We start from the raw sequence: 11,595 nt of genomic DNA on the forward strand, positions 1-11,595 counted from the left end.
CATAAAAACGTATGGCTGCCCGGATGACTTTCTAGTTTACCTGTTCTCCACTAGGTGTGTTTCGAATGTTTTAGCTCTTGTTAGAATTCTCCTTGACAGCCCACTAAGTTGTGGGGAGGCTGGGTGGGTCTACTTTAATAGTAGGTAAGTACAGTATCCAAATAATAAATTTTATTATGAAAATTTATATTATTTGAGATGAATCTTACCTACTATCAAATTTAGCTGATTCCGACATTAAGAAGAGGATGGTGGGTAGTGCAGCTAGACAAAATTCCACTCAGCCATTCAATCTAAAGGTTTCTTGTACGAAACCCAAAACATTCTCACCTGGTCTGGAATCCTTGGATTCCATTCAGGGAGCAAGGCTCTCATGCATATGCAGCAAAGAGCAGCCTTGCGGAGAAAACTGCTTCAATTCATCCAGAATGAAACACAAGCGGTATGAGGGACCCCTGTGCCTGGGTCCAAAAGCCCTATAAAATGACAGTCACTTAAAATAAATACCTTTATGATATAAAGGTACTCTCCTATACAAAATTTGTACCTTCACGCTCCCCAAAATATTAAAACCCGGGATCTAAACAAAAGAGCCAAAGAATTGCTCTTTTTTCGGTTCAGGAAAAGACTACTCACTATACTAGTAGTGGATTAAGGGCTTTACTGTTTTCAAACACAACTCTGTATACTTAAGGTAGTGAGTGGGTAAAAACCGAATTGTACTTCTACTGTGCCTCATCAGTCCTATTCTGGAGCGACAAATTGACTTAATACTAAATGAAGTTACAATTGCTGCTCACATTATGAATGTTTACCTTCAATAAAGGTAGAAGATATGGAGCTAGTTCTCATGCACTAGCCTATCCAATACGTCACAGAGGACCCTCATGTTCCTTGACAAAGACGTTCTAAGTTTCTAAAAATCACAACACAGAAGGTTAACTTTGCCTCTTCCAGGCTTAACCTTCACAAATATATTTTAGATTTTCTAAATCCACAAAACAAAAAGTTAACTTTGCTTTCAAGTTTAACCATTGGCAAAGATGTTATAAGTTTCTAAAACTCACAACACAAAAGGTTAACTTTGCCTCTTCCAGGCTTAACCTTCACAAATACATTCTAGGTTTCCTAAAACTCAAAACAAAAAGTTAACTTTGCCTCAAGCTTAACCATGGCAAAGACAGCTAGGTTTTCTAAAACCACAACACAGGCTTAACCTTTGACAACATCTATGTTTCTTAAACTTACAAAACCAAAGGTTAACTTTCCCTCTTCCAGCATTTACCTTTGACAAAGATGTTCAAGGTTTCTAAAAGGATGATAAAAATGTTCAGGTTTAACCTTTAAATTTAAATGCCCCAACTGGAAAGAGAGTTTCCTCTTCTTCCCACTATGGGGTTACATTGGAATTCTTACAGGGCACTGTAAAGCATAGCCTTAACATAACCCTCAGCTCTAAGGCAGAAAGCTAAAATAGCATTCCCTTTACACCAGCTTAAAGAAGGGTGCTGACAATAAATTTACTTATTAACTGCTGCTAGTGCTAAATAAAAGGTTTTACAGTGAATTCAGATCAAGTTTAGACCCGCATCTAAACTCAAGAGAGGCTGATACTATAGAGATGAAGGGGCTTCATCTCAACACCTTACAGTGTTGGTCCTCAGCAAGATCTAAAGTATACTTGATGCAATACCGAGGGAAGTACGTATGGAACGATAACTTTGGAAGTAGATACTAGTGAAAAGTCTTATTATCTCTAAACAGAAAAAATTGACGTCTACAAGGTTCCAGGTGCTAAAAATTCCTCTAGAATGGCACCCTCAGCAATACACGGACCACTACTTCTGACCCCAGGCCATGGCAGTTTTAAATTAAGGACAGATCCTATGATAACTTGAAATCTTATTATTGGGAGGGGACATTCTAACATCTCCAAGCAGTTAAGGAGATACCTAAGTAAATGGAAGTGTATGGAATTGTGTAGTAGAGTTGATTTCTTCTCAACAGAAGAATGAGACATCTACCGAGAGCATTGGAAATTCTGAAAATCATTTGCCCTGAGGCTACAAGGGCTCTACAGGAGACACTAAGCAATTCTTGAACTTGAAATTGCTCTATAGTGTTCAGAGTAGATACGAAGGGCAGGCCTATGAGTCTGAATTAGGCCAAATTTAAGGAAACGTCCACTGCTCAAGCCTGAGGGCCATCAAAGTAGTAGTAATCATTCGGATGCCCCTGTTCATCTACATGTTAGTAGGTCTAAATGAGAGCTCATTAAATCCCACACCAAGTGCCAAACTTACGGATGTACAGGCCCTTGTAGGCAGTTTGTTCTTCCTGAATCGCCAATTGCTAAAACACTGTCCTTCCACAGAATGAATGATCAAACCAATATGTTGTTTCATTTAACTCAAAGCAGCAAACTTCCCACAAAAACTTTGTTTCTGACCTGGAATAAACCTGCTAAGCATCCTGATGTCTTTCCACTGCTCTGACATCTAAAAAATTATAACAGGTGTAGTGTTGACCATTCTATGTTGCATGAAAGTGTAATAACACTAGTTAAACTCTGTTTGTGTTGTATGACAGAGGGAAAAAACCAAAACCTGGACTTAGGTTTAAGAACAAAATGGACAAATCTTGGTAAGTGGAATACATTCTGCATGTGTACCACAAGTCTGACAGTTCTTTGGATAAGATAACTTCTTCAATTCGTTGAGCCGCAACGTCCATCTGTGGGGAGGAGGGAGGGCTCTGATTATGTAATTGTTTGGTAAGTATATGTGAAACCTTATTTTATCATTAAAATGTTATTGTTATAATACAATTAAGTTTGTTCATACTTACCTGGCAGATATATATATAGCTGTATTCTCCGAAGTCCGACAGAATTTCAAAACTCGCGGCACACGCAGTGGGCGGCCAGGTGGTAGTACCCATTCCCGCCGCTGGGAGGCGGATATCAGGAACCATTCCCATTTTCTATTCATATTTTTATCAGTGCCACTGTCTCCTGAGGGGAGGTGGGTGGGCACTTAATTATATATATCTACCAGGTAAGTATGAACAAACTTAATTGTATTATAACAATAACATTTTGTTCATGAAACTTACCTGACAGATATATATATAGCTGAATCCCACCTTCGGATGGTGGGAAGAGACAGAATAAGGATTTGTAGGAACTTAAAATTAAGTAGATGATATACACCTTGGTTCCTCACCTGTTAGCAAAGTAGACTCTGTGATTACTGTCACTTCAGCCTGCTTGTGCTTAATCAGAGTTGCCAGCCAGGTGGAGACCTGTAGTGCTAGTGCGCTCTGGATGCTCTGTCAACGGGGACGTGACCTCAATGTGACAAGAGCATAGAGCCATACAAATGAGGGCAACGAAGCAAACTGACACCACCTGACCAACTATCCAAGACCCCCTGAACACTAAGCTAAGAGATGGGAGGTCTTCACCAAAGCCTCACCACAACCAAAAAACACAACAAAACTAAAAACTAACCTAACCTAACTAAGGGATAGGGAGAGAGAGGGCTACCTTCAGCCCCCAAGACTGTGTCCTGCAGAAACGTATGGCCCAAGAGAAACAACAGTCCTCGTATATCGTTCTCACATCTCTCAAGTAGTGTGAGGCGAATACTGAAATTGCTCCTCCAAAAGGTGGCGTCAGGATGTCCTTGATCGACATGTTCCTTTGGAAGGCAAGCGAGGTTGCGACAGCTCTGACCTCGTGAGCTTTCACTCGCAAGAGGCTCAAATCGATCTGTTGGTAAGACGAATGAGCTCTTTGGAATGACGTCCTCAGAAAGAACGCAAGGCATTCTTGGATAATGGTATATCGGGCCGTTTAAACCGAACACCAGAGGTTATCTGAGGGACCTCGTACTTCCTTAGTCTTGTGGACATAAAACTTTAGAGCCCTGACAGGGCACAGGACTCTCTCAGGGTTTTCTTGGCCACAAGGCTTGTCATACCCTTGATTTCAAAGCTCCTTGGCCAAGGGTTCGATGGGTTTTCATTCTTTGCTAAGAAAGTGGGACTCAAAGAGCAGACCGCATTGTCACCTTTGAAGCCCACTCGCTTACAAATGGCTTGAATTTCGCTAACTCTCTTCGCCGTCGCCAGAGCAGTTAGGAAAAGAGCCTTCTTCGTCAAGTTCCTAAGAGACGCTTCATGGAGAGGTTCGAAAGGACTCGACATTAACAGTCTAAGGACTAAATCCAAGTTCCAAGAAGGAGGCCTCGCCTGAGGTATCTTGGATGTCTCAAATGATCTCAGGAGATCGTGAAGATCTCTGTTGTCAGACAGGTCTAGTCCTCTGTGTCGGAAGACTGCTGACAGCATACTCTTATATCCCTTTTGATGGTCGGGACAGCCAGCTTCTGCACATTTCTAAATAATAGCAGGAAATCGGCTATCTGGCTCACAGAGGTTAGTGGAAGAGGAAATTCCCTCCTTTCTACACCACCATGCCCTGAAGGAAGCCCACTTCGACTGGTAAACAGCTCTCGAGGAAGTTTCTCCTAGCATTGGCGATCGCCTTTGCAGCTGCTTTAGAAAAACCTCTCGCTCTGGCCAACTTTTCGATAGTCTGAACGCAGTCAGACCCAAGAGCGGAGCGGTTTCCGGTGATATCTTGCGAAGTGGGGCTGTCTGAGTAGATCTTTCCTCCCAGGGCAACGTCCCTCGGAAAGTCTATGATGAAGGACATTACCTCCGTGAACCATTCCTTCGCGGGCCACATCGGGGCGATCAGGGTCAACCTCGTCCCTCCGATGCCGCGAACTTCCTTACTACTTCCCCCATGATCTTGAATGGCGGGAAGGCATACAAGTCCAGGTTCGTCCAGTCCCAGAGCAGAGCGTCTATAGCGACTGCTCCCGGATCCAGCACAGGGGAGCAATAAAGAGGCAACCTCTTTGTTCTCGACGTCGCAAATAGGTCGACTAAACGGACACCCCCACAGTCTCCAGAGCTCTCGACAGACGTCCTGGTGCAACGTCCATTCCGTCGGCAGGATCTGATCCTGTCGGCTGAGAAGGTCTGCTCTGACGTTCTGGACTCCTGCGATAAATCTCGTCAGGATCCTTATCCGTCTCGCATCTGCCCACAGCAGAATCTCCCTCGCTAAATAAAAAAGAGGACGGGAGTGTGTACCTCCCTGCTTCTTTAGGTACGCAAGGGCTGTGGTGTTGTCCGAGTTGACTTGGACTACTTTCTCTGCAAAACCTTTTGTTGGAAGAACTGTAGCGCCAGAAAAACCGCCGCTAGTTCCTTCACATTGATGTGCCAGGACACCTGTTCCCCCTCCAGGTGCCTGACACTTCTCCCCTCCAGTGTTGCTCATCCCGACACCGAGGCTGTAGGCGCGGAAACAACACTAGGTCTGGGCTCAGAAGCTTTAGGGACAACCCCTCTCGAAACTTCCGAGGATCTAACCACATCTTAGATGGTTCTTCACCGATTTGGTGATGAAGGGTCGCATTCAGATCTCTCTGACTCTCCATTCGTCTGCTAAGAAAAACTGGAGAGGTCTGAGGTGTAGTCTTCCCAGGGAAACAAACTTTTCCAGCGAGGAAATGGTCCCAGCACTCATCCACTCCCTCGCCGAGCAAGCTTCCTTCCCAGGAAGGCCGAAACTCTCTCTAAGCCTTGCAGCTGTCGTTCCTGGGACGGAAACGCTCGAAAAGCCACTGAATCCATCTGAATCCCCAGATACACGATGGACTGTGTTGGGGTCAGATGCGACTTTTCGAGGTTGACCAGAAGTCCCAGGGACTTCGCCAAGGCCAACGTGAAGTGAAGTCCTTCAGACACCTTTCTTCTGGACGATGCTCTGATCAGCCAATCGTCGAGATACAGGGACACTCTTATTCCTGCAGAATGTAACCATCTCGCTACGTTTTCATGAGCATGGTAAATACCATCGGAGCCGTGCTTAAACCGAAACAAACAAAGAGCTCGGAATGCCAAACTTTGTCCCTTAGCATAAACCTCAGAAACTTTCTTGAAAGAGGGTGGATAGGCACGTGAAAGTATGCGTCCTGTAGGTCCAAGGACACCATCCAGTCGCCCGGTCTTAAGGCTCCTAGAACCGACTGAGGTGTTTCCATCTTGAATTTTTTTTTCTTTTCTACGAAAAGATTCAGGCTGCTTACGTCCAAGACTGGGACGCCACCCGACGACTGCTTTGGTACCAGGAAAAGTCTGTTGTAATATCCTGGTGACCCCGGTCTAAGACCTGCTCCACCGCTCTTTCTTGATCATTTGATCCAAAAGATCTAAAAGAACTGATGTTTCTCCCCTTGATACGACGGGGAAAGATCTCCTGGGAGTCGTAGAAAAGAGGAGGAGGGTCCACAAAGGGGATCTCTGTACCCCTTTTCCACTATCTTGAGGGACCACGCATCTGTATCTCTCTCTCTCCACGCCCCCGCAAAGAACTTTAGCCTGGGCTCCGACCGGCATCTGAAGACTACTCTTCTCACTTAGAGGATTTAGGTTTGAAGGAACCTCTTCCTCTTGCAAGTCCTCTCCCTCGAGGAGCAGCTCTCGAGGGAGGAGCGCTACGAAAGGGTTTAACCTTCCTAGGAGGTCGTCAAACGACGACGTGGTAGGGACTGCGGGACGTCTTGAAGACTGGGCCAAGAGGTTCCTGGGTATAGCCTTCTCTTGTAGGCTCACTGCCAGGTCCTTTACCATAGCCTGGGGGAAGAGATAGGCTCGAAAGAGGTGCAAAGAGAAGCTCCGCTTTCTGCGATGCAGAAACAGACCTAGCTGTAAAATTGCAGAAAAGCGCTCTCTTCTTGAGGAAAGCAGTGCCGAAATGAGACACTAACTCTTCCGAACCATCCCTGACGGCCTTGTCCATGCAAGACAACACATTGGACAGCTCCCCAGACTCAAAGAATCAGGACTCCTAGATTGAAGATCTAGGACTCCTAGGCACCAGTCTAGGAAGTTAAAGACTTCCAGAGTCCTTAACAGACCTTTCATGTGATGGGCAATCTCCGTTGGTGTCCATGAAATCTTAGCGGTCGATAAAAGAGATCTCTTCTGGCGTCGACCAGGACTAGCAAAGTCCCCTTGGGAAGACGACGGGATCTTAACTCCTACTTCACCTTTGGTCTCATACCAAATGCCGCCTCTCCCACTGAGTCTTGAAGGCGGAAGGGCGAAAGTCGACTTGCCCTGACCCTTCCGATGTTCCATCCAATCCTGCAACTTCTTGAACGCTCTCTTAGTGGACAAGAAGTCTTCATCTCCACCACTCCGGAGCCTTGCACGACTTCGAAGACGAAAAACTGAGAGGGGTGGGAGACTTGGGAGCTGCAGGCTGGAACTTCTCACCAAACGAAGAACGTAAAAGACGAACCAGCACCTTGTAGTAGAAACCGACGAACTGACGGCTGTTCTTCCTCAACTGAGTCCGACCGGACTACTAAGCTCTCCTTCCTCCCGAAGAGGCAAAGGAGATTGAACCTCTGGAGAGGGCGTGCGCCCAACGGGTCTAGCCTTCAACAAAGGCTTTCGAGGATGACTAATATCAGCCTCTTCAAAGCGACCGACCTTCTGTCGATCCTTAGAGCTCGAACCTACGAAGAGCGTCCTGACCGCGCTGCGCGTCAAGAGAGGCTACTCTTAGTCGCTCTCGAGAGAGCGTCCTTAACGTCTTACGCTCAAGCGTCCAGCTTTCGCTTCAAAGCGTCCTTCTGGGCGCTATCGAAAGCCTTCTCAACAGGCAAAGCGTCAAGCAAAACATCCCGACGAACGTCTTCAAAAGCGACCTGCCGAGCGTCTTCAAAAGCGTCCTCCAAGGCGTCCTGCCGAGCGTCCTCAAAGGCGTCCTGACGTGCGGGCGGCAGACAGAGACGAACGGGAGGAGACCGGAGAAGGAGACTGCCTCGTCCTCTTGACAGGCAGTCTAGCGTCCTTCCTTCGTTTAGGCTCAACTGCTGCTGGGCGAGTCTTCTGAGCCATTAAGGCCGACCAATTGGTCCTTGAAGTGACACAAGAATACTCTTCGTTGGTGAAGAACCGAGAGGAGGTGAAGGGCTGCGCCTGCGAGAAGACGAGCGGCGGGGGGACGCCTCCTTCCTTCTCACAGGTACAGCAAACCTGCCTCTACCGAGGCGAGAGAAGCGCTTCTTCAGCGTCGTCCTCGGACGACGTCCTACCTCTCTTCTGTGGAGGAAAACGCGTCATAACGACGCAGGCGAAGACCGCAACGATAGCGGAGAGAGGGGGACGTAAAGCGTCCTCCCTAGGAAAAGTCCTTTTCAACGGACGCGAGTCTCTCCGAGCGCTCCACCCTTGCGCGGGGAGGGCGCCTCGGAGGACGAAAAAACAGTCCTTAAGGATGCGAGCCTGAGCACGCTCCTTGGCCAGCCTGGGAAGTAGCAACAGGTCCTGCCGAGGGACGCCAGATCGGTGGGGAGCCCCCGTAACCTCTTGCGGCTTTCGACATGCCCACTCCCTGAGTTCTGGGAGTCCGACAGAGGTCTAGACCTAGAGGCATTATGGGGCCGATCTGACGCCCCCTCCACAACACTAGGGGCACGATCACACACTTTACTCGAGCCGTTTTTCATGGGCCAACACTTTGGACTATAGAGTGCGTAAAGACTCTAGAATCAGAGAAAGGGCATTACCTTCTCCAGACACAGAAACTAGGGCCCTCAGGCAACAAACACAGGATTAGGTGAAGCAAATTCTACTGGTGTTAAAAATAGGAGAAATGTACTTCCCTTACCTTTCGTAGAACCGCTCTTGGAGGAAGACCTCCTGATCCTATCGCGCTCCAACTTACGCCGATAGGATTCATACACTTCCATTATCCTCAGTCAAACTTTTGCATTCAATGCAACGATCAACCAGCAACAAACATGCCCCCTACACCCCATACATACTGTGTGGGGGGTCTACCGATGATTTCGGTAGCCTCACCTTGCAATCACTTCTCACACACACTCTGAAGCTCACTGAACTTGATCCCGACATCACGTTCATAGAAAAGCCAATCCAAAATCCAAAAACAGTCCACTATCGCGTATGCCAATCCAACAATCCAGAGTCAAAACCAAAAGTCAATCCAGATACTTATAACGAGTCAAATCCAAAAATCCTGGGCGGAGGTCTGTAAACAGGTGTTGACCGACCGGCGACAGAAAAAATATGAATAGAAAATGGGAATGGTTCCTGATATCCGCCTCCCACCCAGCGGCGGGAATGGGTACTACACCTGCCGCCCACTGCGTGTGCCGCGAGTTTGAAATTCTGTCGGACTTCGGAGAATACAGCTATATATATATCTGTCAGGTAAGTTTCTATGAACAAAATATCATTTTCACATAAGTGACTTACCAAAACAATTACATTAGCTGAATCCACATTACCCAGAAGGTAGGTATATGGACAGCTTTATGAACAAAAAATGATATAATCATGTGCTCACATTATATATAATGTTTGCAGTACCTTTGCCTTGTGAGAGAGCAGCTACAGGTAGATACTGCCTCTGGTCGGCGCTCTCATCACATGTAGGAGACGTGGCAGTAAAGGCCAGGGTCCTCCCTACTAATGGTGGGATTTTTGCAATCATGGAGGTACACCGATGATTGACAAAACATCAATCATTTGCCCTTACCCTGGGCGAAAAGACCAGATAAAAACCACACAACACCATCACCTACACTAAAAACCATATGATACCCTTAACCAGATAGTATAAGAACTGGTGGGTACTTCAGGTACATGTATCCACAGGCTTCCCAAAACTCAACAACCTCAAATCCAAGGAGAGGAGATAGTAGAGGGAAAAAAACTGGATCTCCCTATGCTTCCTCTCCCAACACCATCCCACTACTGACAATGGTCCCAATCTAAAGCAGTTTTCGTAAGTAGTTTCTACCTCCTTCAAATAGTGCGATGCAAAACACCGATTTAGACCTCCAGAATGTTTGCATAATGGAGGATAGAGACATATTTTGTCTGAAAGCCAAAGACGTTGCTACTGCACGAACCTCATGCGTCTTCACTTTCAGCACCCTAAGAGCATGTTCCTGAGATTGGGCATGCGCTTCTCGGATCAAACTCTTCAGGAAAAGGACATTGCATTCTTTAAAAGCGGCCGAGACGGGTCCTCTCACAGTTTCTGTCCTAGTCAGGTAGTGTCTGATGGCTATGACCGGACACAATGTACGTTCCTCGTCTTCTGACCAGACTAAGTCTGTTAAGTTCTTTATCTTGAAAGAACGGGGCCAAGGATTCGAAGGATCCTCGTTCTTAGCAAGGAAGTCTGTTACATATGAACAAACTGCATTGCCCTGGTCAAAACCCACTTCCTTACTCATCGGCTGTAACTCCCCTACTCTTCCCACTGTGGCTAGGCGACTAGGAATAGTGCCTTCCTAGTTACATCTTGAAGGTTGCCGAATTCAACGGTTCGAATTGGGGACTGGTGAGCCACCTTAAAACTACATCCAAATTTCATTCCACTTCTTCAGGCTTGAAAATTTTGGAGGAACTAAAGGATCTGATCAGGTCACTGATGTCCTGATTTGACGAGATGTCGAGGCCTCTATGCTTGAATACTGATGTAAGCTGGCTTATAATCCTTTAATAGTTGAAGTGGCCAACGTCTTGGCGTCCCTCAGAAATAACAAAAATTCCACAATTTCTGTTATAGATGTTTTAGAAGAAGAGATGCTATGTCGTTTGCACCATGACCTAAAGACTCTCCTCTTGGACTGGTAGAGCTTGGCAGAAGAGCTTCTTCTGCAGCTAGCAATAGCTTCTGACGCCCTTCACGAAAAACATTTTGCTCTGACAAGGTTCCTGACAGTCTGAATCCTGTCAGGGCAGAGCGGACCACCTTGGTGATATCGGTTGAAATGGGGTTGTCTAAGAAGCGATGGATTTTGTTGGAAGTAGTCTGGGAAAATCCACTAGCAGATTGAGAAGGTCCGGGAACCACTCTTTCCTGTGCCAGAATGGAGCTACTTGGGTCATTGTCACATTCTGGTGCGATTGAAGCTTAATTAATATCTCTCTTATCATCCCGCGAAGGGAGGAAAAGCGTAAACATTCAGTCCTGTCCAATCTAGTAGCATCGCATCTGTTCTCCATGTTATGGTTCTGGAATTGGAGAACAGAAAATGGGAGGCGATTGTTTCGTGATGTGGTGAACAGGTCTATTGATGGTCTTCCCAAAGCTTCCAGAGTCCTGACACAACCTCTCATTCAGAGTCCATTCTGTTGGTAAAACCTGATTCACCCGACATCAGTTCGTCGCAATAACATGACAATTTGTCGAAAATTGCATTTTTCCTAACTATACAAACCTGAGGTCCTTTAACAATAGGAAGGTAACTAGCGGCAGCTGGGACGGTCGTAAGCTTCGAACAAGGGGAGAACGGTAGTTAACTGCTTGTCCGATCGTGCGCGCGCCGGCGCGCCCGAGAGGTGAAGAATCACTTTTGCTTTAGGCCCATGCAAAAAGTTGCAGAGTGAGGGGTGGCATGAGGTGGGACTATATGTAAAGGACCTCAGGTTTGTATAGTTAGGAAAAATGCAATTTTCGACAAA

The 11,595-nt window shown here is 46.5% G+C and overlaps 1 protein-coding gene across 1 annotated transcript in view; it reads right to left on the reverse strand.

The window, feature by feature from the left end:
- Positions 1-10,690: 10,690 nt before the first annotated feature.
- Positions 10,691-11,595, reverse strand: part of LOC135214633 (MAU2 chromatid cohesion factor homolog) — a 171,914-nt gene continuing 171,009 nt past the window's right edge. Inside the window, exon 5 of the mRNA XM_064248969.1 lies at positions 10,691-10,990. Coding sequence (XP_064105039.1) covers positions 10,691-10,990 — 300 coding nt within the window. The remainder of the gene's footprint in view (positions 10,991-11,595) is intronic.

This window comes from Macrobrachium nipponense, chromosome 46, assembly GCF_015104395.2.
Source record: "Macrobrachium nipponense isolate FS-2020 chromosome 46, ASM1510439v2, whole genome shotgun sequence".
NCBI classification, from domain to species: domain Eukaryota; kingdom Metazoa; phylum Arthropoda; class Malacostraca; order Decapoda; family Palaemonidae; genus Macrobrachium; species Macrobrachium nipponense.